The sequence below is a fragment of the Manis javanica genome, chromosome X, assembly GCF_040802235.1.
Source record: "Manis javanica isolate MJ-LG chromosome X, MJ_LKY, whole genome shotgun sequence".
Classification (NCBI taxonomy): Eukaryota; Metazoa; Chordata; class Mammalia; order Pholidota; family Manidae; genus Manis; species Manis javanica.
Window position 1 is genome coordinate 121843228 of NC_133174.1, and position 21303 is coordinate 121864530.

The 21303-nt window shown below is 44.2% G+C and overlaps 1 protein-coding gene across 3 annotated transcripts in view; it reads left to right on the top strand.

Moving 5' to 3' along the window:
• The window catches only part of ARHGAP36 (Rho GTPase activating protein 36), a 181761-nt gene that overhangs the window by 131724 nt on the left and 28734 nt on the right, over positions 1-21303 (top strand). The window contains exon 1 of one of the 3 annotated variants that reach the window (XM_073228215.1): positions 19000-19136. The exons of 1 other annotated variant lie outside the window; for it this stretch is intronic. Coding sequence is in view for 1 of the 2 variants with exons in the window: in XM_017676665.3 (XP_017532154.1) it covers positions 19079-19136 (58 nt within the window). In the remaining variant the exon portion in view is untranslated. Of the gene's footprint in view, positions 1-18999; positions 19137-21303 lie in introns of those variants that run through there. One more of the 3 variants, XM_017676665.3, reaches the window with a different exon arrangement.

Sequence of the window (21303 nt, forward strand, 5' to 3'; positions counted from 1 at the left end):
TTGAAAGTAGCTGCCTCGTTTTCTTCTGCTGAGTTTTCCCATGATCCTTGGCATCTCCTGGGTGGGGGAGCCTGAAGGTTTGGCTTTGATTCAGGCTCTAGCACCTTGCCACCTCTTCCGGAACTCCCTGCTTTGTCTCTGGAGCATCCCAGCACAATAGGATATAGTACACCTGCCCCCAGGCACCTGGAAGTAAAAACATCTAGCTCTACCCTTAATAGCAATACAAACTCACTTCACTCTGCTTATTGAGGAGAGTGATTTCAAACTCACTGCCACTCAATACCTTTGCAAGACAGGCTGGAAGCAATACTGTTTAAGGAGGATCACCTAAACCTGTATGAAGCCCATCCATTCCTTTCCTATTAGACCCAACAGAATAGCCCCAGGTACTTGCCATGCCCATATTTCCTTTCTAGTTAGGCCTACTCCACCCACAGCCCCATAGGAAAAAGGCTAGCTGACTTATGCACAGGAGTGGGCACTGATTGGCCTAAGGATGACCACCTGACTCGAGGCAGGACATCCATGACATAGTTGTAGACCTATGTGGTGGATTTTTCTAATGGTGTTCTTGCCAGCAGTGGAATTGAATGTGCTCAGAACTGAGAACTCTTGGTTAAAGATATGAAAACGCTTGTTAAATGCACATTTGTCGCTAATTACAGAGGGTAAACATATGTAATGTATCGCGTACCGCCATAATTCCATCCATCCACAAAACAAGCATTGGGTTCTTGCAACAGATCATCAATCCTTCTTTGCACTTCTAAAACCACAGAGCTCTGAAAATCAAAAACTTTCTGACAAGTTTGATGCTAAAACTCATTTTAACTTACATTAAGATATTGATAGTCTTGTCACACTTTATGAATATTCATGTATTTCATGACAGACATATTAATGTATTTGATTATGGGGAGTTATGCTAAATCTGCTAGAGGAATTATATAATATAGGCAAATACACAGGATTACCTTGATAAAGTTCCCCAATTTCTAAATTCTAAAATATACCTGGCCCCAAGGATTTTGGTAAGGCACTTTAGCTCTGTAATATCTAGGGGCAGGGAAGGCATGGAACCCTCCCTGGGTCAGCCAGGAGCAGAGGAAGCTGCACAGTGAAGTGAATAGGTGTTCAAGTCTTTGGAGAGAAGAGAGCTTGCTGAGGTTCAAACCAAAGAAACCCAGTTTGGTCACTCAGTCATTGATCCAAAGGGCATGAACAAGGCTGAACAAAGAAGAGAAAATACTCAGGAGAAAGATCAAAATGGAACAAGAATTGTTTTGAGATTGGGAGGAATGAGAAAGAGCCTAGCTAGCAGGAAGGATAGAATCTTTGACTCTGGTCAATTGGCTGACAGCTGTTTAGGTACATGTGTGGGTCAGGCTGGCTTTAAAGATGGAGAGTTGTGGCAGATGGATACAGAGAGTAATGAGACAGCCTCTTTTTGTGTAAAGTCTAGAATCTCATTAGCTGAAAGTAGGGTCCTGAGAGGATGGATAGAACTTGGGGTCACACTAGTTTGAGACAAAGGTTTGTCTTTGGATTTTTCCTACCTTGGTATTTTTTTAAGCTTTTCCTTGTGTGTGTGAAATATACCACACCTAAAGAAAATTACATAAACCATAAATGTACAGCTTAGTCAATGAACAACTGTGTTAACTATCACCCAGTCAAAAAGCAGAATATTATTAGCACCTCTGATGTCCAATTTATGCACCTTCTCTAATCACAGCCCCTTTCCTGATTTTTACATAAATCACTCCTGTGTTTTTATTTCGTTGGGCTGCTTATACTTACTTGTACTCTAAACACTATAGTTTTAGCAGTTAATTGATTTTTATATAAGCATTCAGTAGGTACTCTTTTGTATCTGGTTTCTTTCATTGAACATTATGTTTGTGAGATTCATCCGTGCTGTTGCATGAAGCTTATTTTGTTCCTTCTCATTACTGTATAATATTCCATTTTGGAAATATGCCACAATTTATTTATCCACTCTAAGTGGGCATGTGAACCATTTCCTATTTGGAGCTTTATGACTAGTATTATCCCAGATATTTTTGTTGGACTCTCAGTGCACATGTGCACGCATTTATGTTAGTAGTGGAATCACCAAGTCATAGAGGCTGTACATGTTCCACTTTGGAGACACTGCTAAGTAATTTTCCAAAGTATTATACCAATTTACACTCTTTCATTGTTCCAAATTATTATCAACATTTAGTACTGTCAGCTTTTTAAATTACAGTCATTCTGGTGGGTGTGTGATGGTTAGTTATCCTATTGTGGTTTAATTTGCAGTTCTCTAGTGGTTAGTAAGGTTGAGCATCTTTTCATACATTTATTGACTTTTTGGACATACTCTTTTGTATACTTCCTATTTAAGTATTTTGTTCTTTTTTTTGATAGATGGTCTGCCCTTTTCATTTGTAGGGCTTCTTTATACCTTCTGGATGCAAACTGTTATACTAGTTACAAATAAATAGTGGTTTCCCAGTTAATACTTTTTCAGTCTCATTTTCTTCCTATAATTTCTATCTGACTTACTACGCCCAAATGACCCCCATTTTGTTAAGGCCTTAACAAGCTCACCAATGCCCTGGGGAACATCACACTAGTACTGAGAGCTGTTTCCTTCACCTTCCCTTCCTTTTTCTCTCTTTCTCTCCCACTGATCTTCCCTGTCTCTTTCTCCTTTTCTTCCTTCTTCCTTAGCCAATTCTTGGGGTGCTTATCATTCATAAGATGGATAGAAACAACCTTATTTCAGTCATGGTGCCCAGACCGTCAGATAAACCACCTTCTTTTAGCCATGGTGCCAAGACTGTCAGATTTGCCATGTGCTTCTCAGAGGTCAGAAAATCTTCACTCTGGAAAGCACCCAGAGATCACGTTTCTCTCCTTTTAATGGTGAGAATTGAAAGCTCAGAGGAATTAAGGGACTTGCCCAAGGTGAGAAATTACGGGACTCGTCTGAGGTCATACTGCATGTTCTAGGCCTTGTAGGACTAGAATCCAGGCCTCTTGCATCTGTGTCCCAGCCTTCTCCACTCTACTATGCTAAAAATCTACTAAGCTGTGTCATGTGCACACAGCTGCACATATCCAAGAGCGTTTTTTTCTCCTGAAAATAAGTGCTGTGTCCGTTTAACAACATAATCGGTAGAGACTATGGCTCATGTCTATCTGGACACAGGTTGAGAGATCACATCACCTCTGCTACTTTCCCATATCCTGGCTGTCAAAGCCTGAAGGACAACAAATGGCTTGAGTAATGAGATGAGTTAAGATAGTGTCTCCCACGCTAAATTATGTGCCAGTTCCAGGAGTACAGGATTCTGCCACAATCCATTTACACAAGAAATTAAATTGAAGATCACAATGTAATATTCATATATTAAATCCTGGCGGACAATCAAAGTAATTAAGGCCAAATGCTCTGAATCATCCTGTGGCATCACGAACATTCTATTGCTGGGTTTTTAGAAGGACTTATTTCTACAACCAATTATCTTGGAAATCATTAAGGGTCCTTTAGAATGTGAATAATTTGAAAGCCACCACAGTACCCAGTGCCACTCAAACCCCTTTGCTCCCAGGAGAGAAGAATTCTCCTAGAAAAGGGCATAGGATGGGGTAAGGAAAATCTGATTTCAAGAAGCTGGAGCTAGGGGCTAGAAACTAGTCTCTGACTAACCCCACCAAAAATTGTGTTTTTTAAAGGGAGTGGATGTATTTCATCTTAAATTGAAGCAGCTAAGCTGATACAGACTACTGGGCTAACCCCAGCCACAGACTGATCTGCTTGCTATGCAGCTCTGTGGCTCTTACAAATACATGCTACCGACTTAAAAAAAAAAAAGAGCTTGGGGAATGGGGAATGGGGAATGGGAATGACTCTGGGTAGCCCAACAGTGATGAATAGGGCCAACCTTCAGACCCGCCCACCCACCCACCTGTGGGTCGCCTTGTCTTTTAAACCTTCTCCAACGACCCTCACCTCTTAGTCCTTGTTCATCACAGCTTCCCTTTATGCACATCTATGCAATAGAACTCATCATAAACAACTTAAGTTATTTGTTGGTTCCCCTCCTGGAGCTTATTCCCCTCAAGGGCAGGGGCTATGTCTGAATTATCCAGTGTCCCCACACTTGACTCAGGACATGCTTCAGACAAAGTACTTGGTAAACAATTGATGGATGGATGAAAAGTTAAATAAGCTAGAGAATGAATGAAGAAAACAAACTTACGCAAATGTATCTCTGTTTGAGAATGACAGGATTAGTGTCCAAGACAGGAATGAATTTTCCCTTCTCTTTCAGTGAATGCCTTAATTCTCTCCAAAAAACAATGCTGTCAAACCGTACCAACAAATGAAACACTGTCACCAAGAATGTGTAAATAAAAGATAGACAAAAAGCATTGACTTGTACTTTTTGGAGTTGTACTTACGAAACAATCAAGTTATTTTACCTGAAGTAAATACAAGACTTCTATGCATCTTGAATACTGCATATGAAAAAAGGTGTCTGATTCATCAGTTTTGCCAGTGGGAATAATTGAAAGTGTGCATATGCTATAATATTTCTAACAAATTATTTCTTGTCATAAATATTTATCCATAGCCTAACTTTGTTGACACTGAACAGCATCAATATTTCTTAGATTTAACTCATATACTAGCCCCCCTCCACACTATACCATAATTCCGATTCACTTAGGAACTCTTTGTGATCAGTTGGCTACGCTATCCCTGAACTTCTAAGCCAACCTGATCCACCTACCCAAGCGTTACGCCCTTTTCAAAAGAAGTTCTGTCACTCCCTTATGTGACCAGCACAAGGCAAAGGGTGGTGCAGTTTGTGTGTTAGCCCAAGCCCAGTGAACACACCAACAGCCAGCTGTGGCTTTTTGGGGAGGGCATCTTGAGTCTCTATGTTTCATATCACCATGGGTCTACTAGTCAGTGTCAGTAACTCAGCCAAGAAATATTGATCGTGCACAAAATCAATAAACTGGGACCACAATTAAATATTTATTGGGGCAGTCAGTGACGCCATATATATATACTTGGAAAATACAATCAAGGTTTGTCCAATTACTGAAGGTTTAGAGTTGAACAAATTAGCTCTTAGTCATAGAATCCTTGAATGTCATAGCTGGAAGGACCCTTAAGAATTCATCTGGCCCTGTGTAACCTTGAGGTTTTCAAACTTCTTTTGTAAGAAACACTTTTTATCCAGTTAAATCTGGATAAAAGATTAAATCTGATGGTCCTCTCGTCCAAGTGGGGGTGCAGGTATTAGATCTTGATGCTTGGTCTCCCTCTCTTGTTTGCCTCAAACTGCAGAGGAGGATGGGAAAGGCCAAAGAAGTGAAAAAGAATCATGTAATATGGGGGGTGGAGGGGTGGGGGTGGAAATAGTCCTAGTCTTGGAGTATGAATGAAGACCGGCCCCAAGTCTGTCTTAACCATAGGACCTGACATTCCACCATTGAAACGCATGTGTGAAGGGGCCTTTTGGAATGGTCATTTAAGCTGTTTAGGGACATCTGTTCCCTAGGAAGGATGATACAGTAACTAACAGATTCTTTAGCAGGAGTGAGTTTATCTAAATAAAACAGATGGCAACAGCTGTCACAAAGCCCAGAGGAAAATCCTGGGGGCAGGAGACACAGGGAGGAACATGCCCTTTATAAGGGTATTTCACGAAGGCAGAGAGGAGAGAGGAACAGCAGAGCAAAGGTGGGACCTCCTGCTCTTACGCTGGCAGGTGTCTGTTTCTGCACGTGTCTAGTCATGCATCCGTCGTTTTCTGTGCCTCTGTGTCATCTTCCACAGCAGTGTATCAGTTCCTTGTCAGTTTCTGCCCATGTTATCCCTGTGTTCCGGTAGGCTCCATTGATACCTGTCTGCTGTGGGTCTGTACCTGCCTATGTCTCAGGTCTTTCAACGTATCTATGCCTTTTTGCCTCAGCATGTGTCTCTGTGTCTACCTGATTTTGCACATGTGTGTGTGTGTCCTATGTGCTCAGCACTCTGTATCTGTGGCTTTTATTTTAGCAAGTGATTGTCTCTACTCTTCTGTTTTTGCCTTCAATGCTTTACACCACAAGAACGGCTAGTGGAGGAAGTGGGAGGAAGAGAGCTTTCTGAGTCAGGAGGGAAACCTGGTGCCTGAACATTCATAAGACCAGCCATGAGCCATCATATTGAAATCATGCGCCACACATCGAAAGGGAAAACACACAGAAAGGAAAAAGAAAAGAAAAAAATACTTCTAGTGCCTCTAAAGATCTAAGTTGCTTCTTCCATGTTTCTCCACTTTCATCTGTTTGTTTTTCCCAGCCATGTTCCCTCACCCACCCATTTTTCTTTCACTGTGTCTTTATTTCTGATTATTCTATTTCTCTAGTTCTTTACATCCGTTTCTTATTTTTCTATTTTCCTTTTTAAAAAACGTTTTCTCTATCTTTTTTCCCTTTTTTTGGTGGGGGCTTCATTCTTAATCTGTTTTTTTTCTTTTCTTTTCTTTTCTTTCTCCCTTTCCTCTTAGCTCATCTTTCTGGATTTCTCTTTTTACTCTGCTCCTCTTACTCCATGTGTCTCTTTTTTTGTAGTCATTTATTTTGTTCCTTTTTCTCTCCCTCTTTCACTGTCTCTTGTATTATCCCTGTCTTTCTCCATTTCTTTCTTTCTGTTTCTCTTCCTGTTACCCCTTCTTCTCATGTCTCTGTTAACAGGTCCTTGTACACAAATCTTTTGCTTCACCTTCCCCAGATGCTTCAGGCATCCGAAGAGAGAAGTTACCTTTTTCTTCTCTGAGCTCTGTGGTTAGGTGGGCCCCATTATTTGTCTTGTCATTCATGGGTGGGTGGGGTTGTTGCTGTTCCCTGGAACCTAACCAGGACATTCTTGTTCCCTGCCCCCAGGACCTTGTGTGCAGAGTCACACTGCAACTCCAGCCACAGCATGCCCTGCACGTCCCAGGCAGAGCGATGAGCCCCCAGGTGTGGTGGGAGAATTTATCAGCCACCCGACAGGGCTAACGATTTACTCCTGAGAAGTAATCCATATCTGGATAATGGATCACCCCAACTCTCTGAGACCATTTGTCTTGGCACTTAAATGGCACCAGAATCCAGGGGTACAGCCAGAACTCTATCCCAGGTTCATTGGTAGATGAATAGGCTGGAATAATAATGTTAAGGATTATGATAAGGAGCACCTAACATTTGCATGCTCTTTTCAACTTTATAAATTAGAGGAGATTAACCTTCCTTGCCTCATCACTTATGAATCTCACACTGTGGACCCTGCTTGCAAATTCAGAAGAACGGGCTTTTAAGTGACTCACCCAGAATCATCTAGCTAGTTATTGGCATAAATGGAAGGAAAACTAATTTTTTTTACTTCCTGACACTCCTCTGAACGTTAGCTGGCCTCTGATCCTATTTCTGTTCCTATCTGGCAAATGGAAGCCAATACTGAGATACAGTAGTATACTGTAGGTGTTCATTGTCAGACTGACCTGGGTTTGAAGCCTAGTTGTGCATTAGTTACGTGTGTGGCCTTGGGCAGCTTGCTTACTCATGCAGAGCCTCAATTTTGCCCTCTATAAAATGGGAATTCTAATAAACCTTCATCATAGGACTGTAATGAAGATGAAGAGACATGCATGTAAAGTGCTTAATATAGTGCCTGGATCATAGTAAAAGCTCCGTGAGTGTTCCCTATGGTTATTATTACTGCCTGTCTCTTTGCACGATGCTGAGCAAACTCATACAAATGCATGAGAAGATTGGTCTGGGGGAGGGAAAGAGATAATTGATGAACCAGCTTCCACAGAAGTGTCCCTCAGGCCACTGATGGGGGAAGGGATCTGGATAGGTGAATTCTTTGTATGACAAGAGCTAAGGATTCTGCTTTGGCTGGGAGGACCCAGATGGTTCTGAGGTTCTGGGAACAGGCAAAGAGAAGGAACAGGCAAAGGTGGGGGTCTGCATTCAGGCCCTAAACATGTCTCAGCAGCATGTTGCTCAGCAGGGTCAACTGCTGGCCCTCATTTTCAGTCCCCTAATGTTCCCTTTCCCAGGGTGTCAGCTGTCAGTTTCCCTGGGGTAGTTCCCTTACTCAAAATCTGGACAGAGGACTTTTTCTTTGGGGAATATTAAAGCCGAAAAGGTTTTGCTGAAGGCCAGCACAAACTAAAATGAATGAAAGCTTGTGCAAAAGCCTTTTGCATAAATGCAAGTTCACTGTACAAATGTAAAAATGATTATTCATATCCCCAATAATAACAGTAACAATCAATCTTTAGAGCTTGCTTTTAATGGACTGTGGCTGCCAGAGGTTGACACATCATCTCAGATGGCGAGAAACATCCCCAGGGTCCATCCGTATGCAGAATCACAGCCCGAATTCTTCTCCCGCTTTACTGGGGCTTCATCCTCCCCGAGTCACACACATCATTCAGCCGTCAGTGAAATGATTCTGACGCTATTGAGGCTCCCTGGAGAATGGATGTTGTGCGGAGGCGGGGAGTGCGTGCTTCTGACTTCAAGCCGAGGGAAGGTGAGGAATTGATACATCTCCTAAGCACCAAGGGCTCTACTCCTTTGGAGATGAGAAGGGCTTAGTCAAAGCCTGATGGTTTATTAATAATTCTTTCAACTGAAGAGAGCCTCATGCTAATCAATTGACAAGTATTTGGTGAGTACTCTCTGTGGGGGATCTAAAGAGCTTTGGCAGAGCTGACAATGTAGTTAAGGAAACAGACCACAGACATATAAAGATTATTGACAATGCAGAGCAGTCCCTTCAACAAAGAGATGCAAGCAGCTGGTGCAAAGTGGAAAATTATAAGATACAGAGTCAGGAGACTTGATGTCACTTTATCTCTCTGAGCCTTGGTTTCCCTATCTTCTTGGAAAAGCAGTCCAGTGGTGCTGAGAGAACATTAGCTCTGGAGTCAGACCAACCTGACTAAAAATTTCAATTACCTTATTAACTAACTAGGCATCCTTGAATGAGTTACTTAACTCCTGTGAGGTGCAACTACCTTATGTTTAATAACTTGGGGTAGTACAGTAGCCCCTACCACATAGGGTGGTGGTGAGGATTAAATGAAAGCACCTGTGAAGGCACTAAGCATAATGCCTGGTACACAGAAAGCACTCAATAATCAGTTCCTATTGTTAGAATATGTAGGGAGAAAGGCAAGGAATGTTTGGAAATAGAAGGGTTTTATTTTCCTCTTCAGCTCTTTACATGCCTGACATTACATTTCACAGGAATGCAAACTAAAAAAAAGACTTATATGTAAATAATAATTATAATATCGTTCTATGATACCTTTTATATGCCTCCCCAGTCTTGCTCACTAAATTTGGTATGATCAAATTTACAGAACAATGAAATAGCAGAGGAGGTTAATTATATACTCCTGTGATCTTGGGCACCTCTCCAAGGTTCAGTTTTCCCATCTGTAAAATGTGACTAAAAACATCTAGTTCATAGGGCTGTTGTGAAAATTAAATGAAAACGTGTATAAGACCCTTGACACAGAGTAGGAAGAAAATAAATGTTCACTCCATTGCCCCTCTCTCTTCTGTACACATGGAAGTAATAAAGAATCAACCCTGCCTGGGTTATTATAAGGATGAAGTCAGGTAAATATACATGAAATGTTTGTAAATTGTAAATCCCCAACATAACTGCCTTATGGAACATTTGTTATGTACTGGGAACTATGCAATTAACAAATGTTGATCAATTAAGAAAATGTTAATTGTCTCCTATACTCGGGACACTGTTTTAGGTGCTGTGAATGATCCAGCAAGATCAAGACCATTGGAGTGGATAAGCTCCTCCACATAAGAACAGAGCATTAAGGACAGGACTTTGAGGGACACCCCCATTTAGGGAACCAGAGGAGCCGGCAGAGCCAAAAGAAGAAATCATTGATAAGAGCATTAGGATAGCACAGTATCCTCAAAGCCAAGGGAAGACACCATTTCAATAAACAAGGAGGGATTCACAATGTGGCATTCTGCAGAGAAGACAGACAAAATGAAGACATTGATATGTGTCCTTGGATAAGGCTTCCAAAAGGACCACTGGTAACTGCAGTGAGAGGAGTCTCAGCAGAGTGTGCGTGCCAATGTGTGAGAAATGAGTGTATGTTAAGAAGTTAGGAGAGCAGTCTACCCTGTTTGAAGGTATTAAGGAATAAGGCCGAGAAAAGGGAGATTGGGTTATAACCAGAAGGGGACCCAGGGTCAGAGAAGGCCTGTTTTTATATAGGAGAGTTCAAATGTTTTTGTGGGCTCTGGGGAAGAAGAAGACCACATGGGAAAAGAAGATGAAGAAGCAGGTGGGAGACAGGGTTACTGAACAGGGGGAAGTTCGAAAGATGGGAGTTGGGAGGTGCGGCTAAGGGAAGAGCGGCTTCCGATCAGCAAGGTGAAAGGGACCCAGGGGGAGCATATGCTGCCTAGTGGTCAAGAGGACTGAGAACTGACAAGGGGCCGTGGCATCTAGAATTAGGAAGCTGTGAGGGCCTTCAGTGGTGGGTGTGGACTGGAAAGAAGTAAAATAGTGAGTGGATGACAGGAACCATATATCTGAGAAGTTTTGCAAACCCAAGAGCAGGCAGAAATTGTGTTTTGTGTGTGTCAGCTCAGAGAAGGAGTCAGTGGACGGGAGGAGGCTGAAAGACAAGACAGTGAGAAGCTTCTTGGTGGCTGAGGTGGCAGCAGCAGGAGGGACTGAGAATCAGAGGGGAGAGAGGTCCCAGAGAGGGTCCCTTCTTCCTTTTAGATGGGAGGGAAGGACAAAAAAACCAGAAAGGACAATATTCTGCCTTCACTCCTTGAACCTGGCCTTGGGCACTAATATCACCACTCTTAACCCCCTATCTTTCAGTTGTCTCACTATCACTGAGTAGAATTGAGGGACAGTCCCTAAGGACAACAAGGTGTGTGATATGAGGGGAGACACTGGTGCTTCTCTTCTTAGGGAGGTGGGAATCCCAGGATACTGGGCCCTAGAGTGTGGACCAGCCAGGAAAGTCTGCCATCTGTGACTGTATTCATGCCACACAGTCTTCCTCCCCAATTTCCCCCCTGAAATCACCACCCTGGAACCCCTCCTGAAAACAAACAGGGCCCACAGTCACTCAGAGACTCACTCAAGTTTTCCTGTTATTTGCTGAGGCACTAGAGGCCCAGAGTCCTGTGATACAGCCAAATGATTCTTCCATGGAAAGCAATAGAAGGACTTTCTGAATACAGCCTGGTCTTCGGCTCTTTGACATGCACACAGCCTGCTGAATGCATCGTATGGCCTTGCTGCCACTTGGTCTAGCCCCAGCCATGGCCCTCCCTTCTGGCATGGTTGCTTTCTGGTCTTGGGCAGATAAAGCTCAGATGGCTCCCCCTCGCCTTGCACCTTAGTTTACAGTCTCAAAAGTCTCCTGGAATTTGGAGAGTGGAATGGATGAGCAGTTATAAACCCTGGGTGGTTAAAAGTAGAAGAGGGTGCTGGGCCCCAGAAGTCAAGAGAAGGGGGTCTTCAGTAAGTGCCAAACCAAGAGCAGCTTGAAAGATGAAGTCAGCCCTTAGCATCTTTGGTCCCAGAACCAGCTCTGGTGTTTACATACCAGCCTCCACAGTGCCTGTGATGCAGAAGAGGACAAACGACTCACTAACCAGTAAAATCTAAGGTTCTGGAGCTCGACCCAAGACCCTGTTTGAGACTGAGTCATCCCAGGATTGAGTTATAGTGGAGAGAGATTTATTTGCATTGACAAATGGCAATTAACAAGGAGGTGATTAAAAAGGAGATAGGCTACGGGCTCAGAAATGTCAGTAGATGGTGTGCAAGAGAATTCCTTCATCATGTTTTCCCCTCCCCTTTTCCCTCCTCCTTTTCTTCCCTCCCCTTTTGCTGTTCTTCTTTCCTCTTCTCTGCCCTCCTCCTGCTTGCTCCATCTGCCCCCACCCACAGCTACTGATGTGATTTTTCATGATCTACAGTCAAATGTCATTAATCCCGACAGGCTCACGAGGGTCCAGCTAAGCTGTCCCATGAACCAATCCTGTGAGCAGACAGACCAGGGGAAGCAGCAAGCAGACATCCCCACCCCGCCCTCTCAGGGGTAATGGCAGCTAAACCAATGAACCCGAGTGGCTGCCCTGAAAATAATCAATAAATCACTTGGAGCCCAGAGAGGTGGAAAACTCCCCAGCAAACAGTGCTCAGGACATTTTCCATGACCTCCTCTGCCTTGAATGTCCACGGTGCACCGGCTGCATAAGCCTGGACAGACTCTGCTCTCAAGGTGCCGCTCCCAGATTCCTCCTGGCCCATCTCAGTTTCAGAGGGAGGTCATTCATTCCAATGGGATGTGACAGGTGCCATCTTCAGGCGCCTGGCTCGGCTCCCAGCGGCAGGGACTGTTGCTGACTGCAAATCTCCCAAGTGCCATGCTGGTCTGAAGAGAGCAAGCCCTAGGATGGGCAGACGACCTTTCAAGAGCCCATGAACCAAAAGTGGAATAACAGTGTGATGTAATGGACCAAGCCCTGGACTAGAAGGCTGGACACTTGGCTTCTAGTCCCATTTCAACCACTAACTTGCTGGGCAATGTTGGGTAAGTCACTTTCCCTCCCTGGATCTATTACTCCCTGGATGTGAGGAGGCTGGACTAGAATATCCGTAATGACACTTCTAGTCCTAAGAAGGAAGTCCTGAAATCAGAAATAAATTTGTTTGGAAAAATTCCAGCTCTTATTAGAATTTGTCGGGGAACTCCTTTTCTAAGGCTTCCATTTAGCTGCTTTACCACCAAATCCTTCACCCTAAACTCCTTCAGTACATGCAGCTATCTCACAGTGCCCAGGATCCGTCTAAGACATCAAAACCACTCAAGGGGCTAGCTTGCCTCTCCTGCTGAAGTAGTTCTGTGCTTGGGGCTGGGCCATCTTGATGGGGTCCTGAGGAGGAACCCTGTGGGAGGAGATTTAACATTGATCCCCCAGATATTAGTATAGGCAGATGGGGTGGCTACCTAGGTGGGGAGACTTCCAAGTTTATAGTTTTAAACTTTTTAACATATAGTCAAATTGAAAGAATGGCACAGTAAATACTTGTACATACTATCATTAACAATTTGCCGTATTTGCATGCTTTCCCTCCTCTCTTTCTCTCTCTCTGAAAGTATATTGCAGACATCATGACACTTCACTCTTAAATACTCCAACGTAAATCTCCTAAGAATAAGGATGTTCTTAGCTGGGAGCTTTTTATGGGCTCTGCAGTTCTCAGCTAGGAGCAAGTCTGCAATCTCTGGAGTCCAAACCAGTCTAAAGACCAGATTTCAGTCTGGAAATGGGTAGGGTGAGAAGGAGCCAAGCATAAGAGAAGGAAGCAAAAACAGTGAGCCGTTCTAGTACAGGTTCCAAACCGGAAAAAAAAAAAAAAAAGAAAAGCAGCAGCAGCAGAATGATCTTGGGCAAGTCACTTCCCTTCCTTGACCTTCAGTTTCTTTATCTATAAAATGAGGGTTGTGTTAATCCTGTCTTGCCAACATCTCAAAGCTGTTTGAGGTTCAGGTATGAAAATAGATATGAGAGCACATTGCAAATGCTGCACTTAAACATATAAGGGTAAGTGACCTGCAAAGATGACCTTCAAGCTGGTAAAACCTCAGGCCTGGGGGGTCTCCAGCAACACATAGAAGTAGATAGGTCTCTGCTTAGCCCCCGAACTCTTATTACTGGAGACCACAGAATTTGCATCTACAATGGAATCTCAGTGACTCTCATCTCTTACAATTTTTCAAAGGTATAAACACACACCCCAGTCCTTTCTACTGCTTTTTTCAGATAAGTCCATTTTCTCTTATTGATTCACAGAACTAAAATTCACATCCTTACTTTTTCTTCTTTCTGACATTTTTTTCTGTGTTCCCTCTTAATTTCTATTATTCCCCCCTACCCTGTTGAGACTTCTAGAGTTGGAAAATTCTCTCATCCTGCCTCTCCCTAGCTCAAAGAGCAAAATGCTTTACAAAATTAAGTGAGCATTTGGGATTTTTAACTTGATTTTATCTTTTCATTCAACTAGAGGGGTATGTGTGTGGGAGACACACTTGTCAACTAAAAGCAATTTCACTGCCTTCTTGGGGACTGAAGCGTAATCGTAGCTCTGTCTTTCTGGTGTCAGGATGAAACTTCCATTTTCCTGAGTGGTGTCAGCACACTGACAGACAGCTCCCGGGATCTAGTGAAGAGAAATGGAAAAGAATGGGCAGGGGGTGGCGGAAAGATCTGGAGGCTGGTCTCAGCTCATCTCTCTTCCCCGGGTGGCTTTGGGTTAGTCACTTTTTGTCTTTTGCCTCAGCTTTTCTAACTTAAAAAACGGGAATAATGCTCTCTCATTTTTATATCACAAAGATAATACGAAGACCTTGTCAGGCTTTGGTGATATGAAAATGTTTGGAAGTGACAGAGCTATCGGGGAAAAAACAAGTACTATGGAAGTAATGTGTTCTAGGAATGTTAAGTAGTTGGAAAGGAAATATGAGGTTTCCTTGTACAACCCTGTTTGAGAAATGAGGAAACTGAAGCCCTTCTGAGTTTCAAAGAGGTCCCAAAATGTCCTTCATGATTTCATTAAATGTTTACCATGAGCTCAGATAAATCTTTCCCAAGCAGAAAAGCAGGGAGGTAGTCTTGAGGTCCTTTGTAGCCCCTGTTAGACAGCACATGTGATTCCTGTACACATCTGTGGACCTTCTCATAGGACTTCTCAAAAGAGGTTGTTGGAAGGCAGCGCTGCTAATCTGCCAATTCTGTCCACTGGCTGGGAGTAGAGTCCTTTGTTATCTCCTCCTGAAATTGTGGAGACTTTCCTAACAACCTGTTGAGTAAAGCAGGCAGGGGAATGGGGGCTCCCTTTCATAGAGGAGAAGGCTGAGACTCATACTGGAAAGCAGACATACTTGCATTCACCCAGCTGGTCAGTCAGCATGTCCAGGCTCACTCTTGCTCTCTTCACTTGAAATTCCATGCTCTTTCCACTGTGCTTCAGCTGCCTTTTGCCTGATGCAAGGATCCCAACATTTGGGGAGTCCAAGTGAGATGACCTAATGGAGAAATGCCATATAGACATTCACAAGGATTCTTAGAAAATCCAAGTGGATGTCTTTTATGGAGTATGCTCATTTTGAATACCACTAGACCCTATCGGGAGTCAAATTTCAATGTTCGCTCAGTTTCTTATGCTACATATGGACCTACACACCCAAAAGCAGCAGAGTGGGTTTAAAGGGATCAAGTTCTCCAAATGGCTGCCCCGGTGTCCCTTATAGCTGGAGTGCAATGGGAAGAGACAGTGGTGAAGGGTTTCAGGAAAAGACTTCTTTCCCCTATATTAGAGTTTCTTTAACTTTATTGAGTACAAGAGCCCCTCCGCAGAGAGCTTACCAAAAAGGCTGTTTTCTGGCCCACATGCCCAGAAATTCTTGTTCCATAGGTCTGGAATGGGAGCAGGGCATGTGCATTGTTACAGCACATCTTGTATGATTCTGAAGCATCTGGTCCAATGGACCATATTTTGGGAAAACCTGATCCACAACAAGGTTTATGGGCCTTGATTATTGGAATCCATTTAATTAGCAACGTTTGCCTAGGTGCCAAGTATTTCTGAGCTTCAGGAAAAAATACAGGAAGGTTTGAAGCCTTCCTTCTCACAGTCAACAAGCCCCAGCTTGACTTTATTATTGGGCCTCCTTCCTAGTTAGAACGTTTTCTTCCTGCTGAATACTTCAGGGTAAACAATGACCTAAGTAAGGATCAGGGTGTTTGGCTCTTAATTGGAACTGCAAGGAGAAACTCTTAATAGGTAGCAAGCTGCCAAGCTCTAGGCATTGGGCTATTGGGGTGAGGGTGATATACCTAATGCGCTTCTTGTGAGCACACGCCCTGAGGTGACAGGTTGCAGGTCCAGGTTAGCAGGCTCCTGGCTGCTCAATGGGGTTTCTAAGGACCTCTGCATTCTTGGAAAGGAGGTGCCATAACTCGTTATGTGCTTCTGCACTGGAAAGAAGTCTTGCCTTTTACTTGCAGACCAACTTTCAGCTTTTTCACAAAGTCAGCTGCAGTGCTGAGTACCAATAGCACAGCCCCAGCCTTAAGGCCCCACTCATTCCCCTATCTAGCCCAGTCCTCTATTCAGCAGAGGCAAGGTTATAGATTTTTTTCTCTAAGTAGTATTTTCTAGCTCCAGAAAACAATATATATTTATTAAAGAAAGTTTGGAAAATACTAAAATATGGAAATAATAAAGCTGTTAAAAATTGCCCATAATTGCATTGCTTAAATACAATCACTGTTAAGATTCTGGTGTGTTTCCTGCTAGCCTCTTTTTTTCTATGTATAGGCTTATTATTTATTTGCAATGTTGATATATTTTTGCATTTTGATTATTTTTCATTTAAAATAATCACAAGTGCCTCTTCAGATTACTTTAAATTACACATTTAAAAATAATTGTGCAATAATTCATTGAGTCAATCAACATTATATACACAGCTCAATATCTTGCACACAGAAGACGTTTGATAAATATTTGTTGAATTAATGGGTGGATAGATGGACAAAAACATTCCTTTTTATATGACATTTAGTTAGGGGTAAAGATTTTTCAAAGGAAACTTAATGCTAGTTAATTAAATGGTTGAAGAGGTGAGTCAAGGAAAAGGGAGTGGGGAGAACTGTTAACTTGACTGCTAAGTACATCTATTTTGAGAATTCTGGACTCTATATTCCCTGTTCTCTTCTTTTCCAAAAGAGTAGACTTTGGTTTCCCTGGAGGTTTTTCACAACTATTAATATTCCCATTGCACATATAAGGAAAAGCAAGTCTCAGAGAGGTTAAGTAATCTTCCTAAGATTACATAGCCAGTGTACAGTGGAACTGGGCTTCCAATTTACTGTGAGCATCCTAAGCTTTGTTCCTTTACCACATCAAAAAGGCACCAAAAAAGGATAGCTTGTACCTTAGGTAGAACTATTCTGGAAGCAGAAAATTTTCAGTTTCTGAGGCCCACTGGGTTGGATTTGGAGGCAGCCTTTATGCCATGATGGAGCCAAAAATAAACACTCATTCATATGGAAAAAAAAAAAAAAGAAACCCACTGAAGGCATTACAAAAGCTGGTGGCGGATAAGTTCATGGGAAGCGATAAGGCCAAGATTTCAATATCCAGAGCCTGAAACTGGTCATGTCTGGATGTCAGACGTGTTTGGCTTGGGTGACTGGTTATTTATACAGTAGAAATTGGTAAAAGAGCAGGTCTGGTGAATGTTTGTTGTCTTTGATTGCTTTTAGAAAACAAAAAATTGGAAATTATTTAGAAATCCAAAGGCAGAGAGCTACCACATTTTCCAGAAAGGAAGGAAAAATGAGTGGAAGCCCTTTAAATTCTGACTACAGGTCTACTTTGCTAAGAATTGCACAGCAAAAGACAGGTGATTTGTCCATTTTATGCACCCCTTTTGCCACATTAATGCTAATATCAGTGGTTAACAAAGCGAATGTAATAAGTGCTCTCCCCCAAAGGACCCATGATTGCAGCTTCCACTTCTCAGGCCTGCAATCGAGCTGTTGGACGAGCTCTTTTTCTTCTTTCTTTCAGCCTCCTCACTAGTATTTTGATTGACAAAGCCCCATTTTCCCAGTGGAGAAAAACAAGGCACAAAATCATGTCTGTACCACTGCCAGTGGGGAATTGAACAGAAATTAATTTGGACCCCTGGACTTGAACAGAAAAAGGTATTTCATTTAGAAGTCCTTCTTGTCCAATATGGTCCCTCTCTGTTGGCTGCTTCTATCCTAGGATTTGGGGGCAGAGCTGGTTTACTACAACCAGATGCCCCAAACACTGAATCCATTATGGCATATACTCCCATATGTATTTAAAATTTAGAAATGCAAAGCCATAAAAAAGTGCAATGAAATCCAACACAGTCCCCCCCCCCCATTGAAATACCAAATATCAAATTCTTTCTAAACATAAGTGTTGGTGTCCTTCCTATGCCAGTGCCCTGAGTGAAAGTTTAGGCAGTACAATCCCTAAGCCAGCAGCATCTGGGGCACCCCATGTTTATACATACTTGGCACTCTGTTCTTATCTCTGTTGGACACCAACCACCTTAAAACAAAGGTTCCCAGGCAGGAAAGCACCTCTTTCTTCCCTGAGGAATCTGAAGGGCAGTAAAATCACTTTCAGCTTTGGGGCTCCTTGGCATGGGGTTGAGGGGGGCAAAACTTTTCTCCTACTCACTTTCTTGGTCCTCTAAAATGGAGCAGTGACTTAAAACCAGTTTTGGAGCTACCCAAGGCCGAGATGATGCCTCTCCTAAATCAGAGGATTCTCAAAGGCTGAGGTAGCGCCCCACCTTCAGATGCAGTGCTCCTGGAACAGAAGCCTGTTCCCGCCTGGACTGGGCCTCCAAAGGGCTGAGATGATGCGACCGCTAAAATGTGGGGGGTTTCAGGACTGGGATACAGTGTCACTCTCAAATCTGAGGCTTGTTGGGAGAGATGCACCAGCTCGCCTTCAAATACCAGCTTCTGGAGACAGGCCCGCTTGTGTGTGCCTGCACTGGGCTCCTGGGGGGCAAGGACCTGCCCTCCCTCTCAGATTTGGGGCTCACCAGAGCTGAGATAGTGTTTCCCCTTAGACTCTGGGCTCCCTGGGCTAGGGGCAGGGTCCCACCCTCAGAGTCAGTTTCCCGGGACAGGAGCTATATCTTGGCCTCCCTCCGCGTGGGGGAAGGGGCTGCGGGACCAGCGGTCTCTTCTCCCATGGGGGGCGGGGGAAGGGGGCTCCCTTGAGGCCCTGCCCCCGGCATGACAGGCCCGAGGTGTCCGGTGACCAAGACACTCTTAGCTGGGTGCAGGGTGCGGCTCAGGGCGTGGTCACCGGGGGCTGCTTAGGGCGGCGAGAGCGGGGGACTGCGCGGAAGCTAGCTGCCAGGCTGCTGGGCACTCGGCGCGGCTCATGGCGTGGATTCTGGACTGCCTTTTCGCGTCGGCCTTTGAGCCCCGCCCCCGCCGTGGTGAGTGGGGGCCCAACGAGTCGGGGGGCTGAGGGGCTTTGGTCCTGAGCGGCCGGCTGCTGCCGCCCCGGCTGGGCGCCCTGGGGCTTGGCTCGCCGCCCCCCTTGCCTCCTTTTCCGCTAGCTTTTAGCTAATTGTTTCTGGCTCAAGGGACTGCCCCGTCGAGGTCCCGCATAAATCACCAGCTTTACCGGGAAGGGCGAGCAATTGCTCTAATGGGTCGGCGGGACGCGGGGCGAGAGCCGGGGCGGAGTCGCTGGCTCAGCCACGCTCAGCGAAAGCCAGAGCGTTGGCGCCCGGCGCGCTGGAGCGCCGTCCCGCAACCCAAGGCCCTAAGGGCCCAAGGATGAACGTCCCTGGTAGGGCAGCCAGGATGAAGGCGGTCGGTAGCGGTGTGGGAATCCTTTTGCCTCGAAGCTTGTTCCCCTTGTCCCATCTCAACGACAGAATACCAACTTGTGCCCCTTAAAAGTCATCAGTTCAACCCCTTCATTTAAGAGATGGTTGACACTGACGCCCGAGATGGGAAGGGTCTGCCCCAAGGTCATACAAGGAGTTGGCAGCAAATCTGGTTCTGCTGAAGCTCTGCCCACTGCCCGCTGCCCGAGGCTGCCCAATGGCAGAGGCCTGGGGTCTTTAGTCTGGGTCTTTCCTTGGGTACTTGAGGTCAATGCTTGGTTCCTCTGTCCTCGTGGAGTTGAGGACATAGGTGTGCAAAGATCACAGCACCGGTCTAAATATGTGGGTGGTATTTCGCAGCTTTCCTGGAACTGCTTCTAAAGTACATTTTGGAAACTGATTTTTTCTTCTTCCCTAAAGTTTCAGGAGACTGATTTTTTTTTCTTTTTGAGGTTTCCCAGGACCCCCACCCACACTGTCCTTCACTCCCCCTTGGCAGGCCACACCCCCTCCCGTCGGCCACTTGCCCCCACTGCCACCTGTTTTTCCATAGTCTCCACCTCCAAATCTATATTGGTGAGAGTGCGTCATTGGTCACCAGCCATAGACCAAACCTGGGATTGTCTCCTCTCTCCTCTGCCCCTTAACTGGCAGGGGAGGGGAGGTAGGGAGAGGAGGGGCCTCAGCAACTTAATTCTGCAGAAAACTGTTTTAAGTTCTTGCCAGCCCCAGCACCCTGCTGAGAACCATTCCAGGAGTCTGCCCTACTGCTAAGGAAATGTAGCATGTTTAGCAAATTCAAGTACAGTCTCTGACAGGCCGCAAGGTCTCTGAGAAGGAAAGGGGAACATATATGCACAAAGAGTTTTATTTTTTGTTCTGTAAATTTTTTGAAGTTTATGTGATCCTGATGAATCAAAAAGCAAAAAAAACAAACAAACAAAACAAAGGAGTTTAATAAGATGACTGTTAAGGCCTTACAGCTCAAACACCCTACCACTGAAAAGTGGGTAGGGAGAACTATTCTACACTTACCTGGCCTACAAAGCTATCCTATGACTCCAATGAGATCAAGGATATGAAGGCTTCTTTATGAATAACCCCACTGGGTGGGAGTCAGTATCACGCAAGGAAGCCCATCGCCATCTAAAGACAGCCATGTCTATTATAAGACTTTTCCTTAAACTGAACCCTACTTTATGTCCTTCTGACCCTGCTTCTGACCTTCATGATCTTTCCAAAGGAACAGTGCCAGTCCTCCACATTCCATACCCTCAATCACCCTATTCTTAACCAGGCCAAACCTCCCTAGTTCTTTCTCTTTTTAACATGTACATGTCTGCGAGGCTACTACCCACACCTAGCTGCTCTTATTCGAACATGCTCCAAGTTGTGAATGCCCAGTTACCTGCCCAAAAGAGAAATCCAGCTGTGTCCCTGTAAATACAGTCCTAGATGGCTGACTTTCCCACTTTTGGGAGCCCACATCACACTCATGGTACACAGATACATAGCCTTAAATACACAGATACATACACATTCCCAGCCCCACACATGTCCACATACAAAGTCACACACTTCATATGCATCACATACTTTTTACATACAAAGCAATATACCCACAAAACATGCACATACCACACACAAATCCCATATAGCTGTCACGGGAATAGTTTATTTATGTTGGAGGTACTTTCAATTACAGCTACTCTTTTGTTTAAAAATAAACCCAAGTTCTTTTTGGAGTCTCCATTCTGTATTTAGTTAG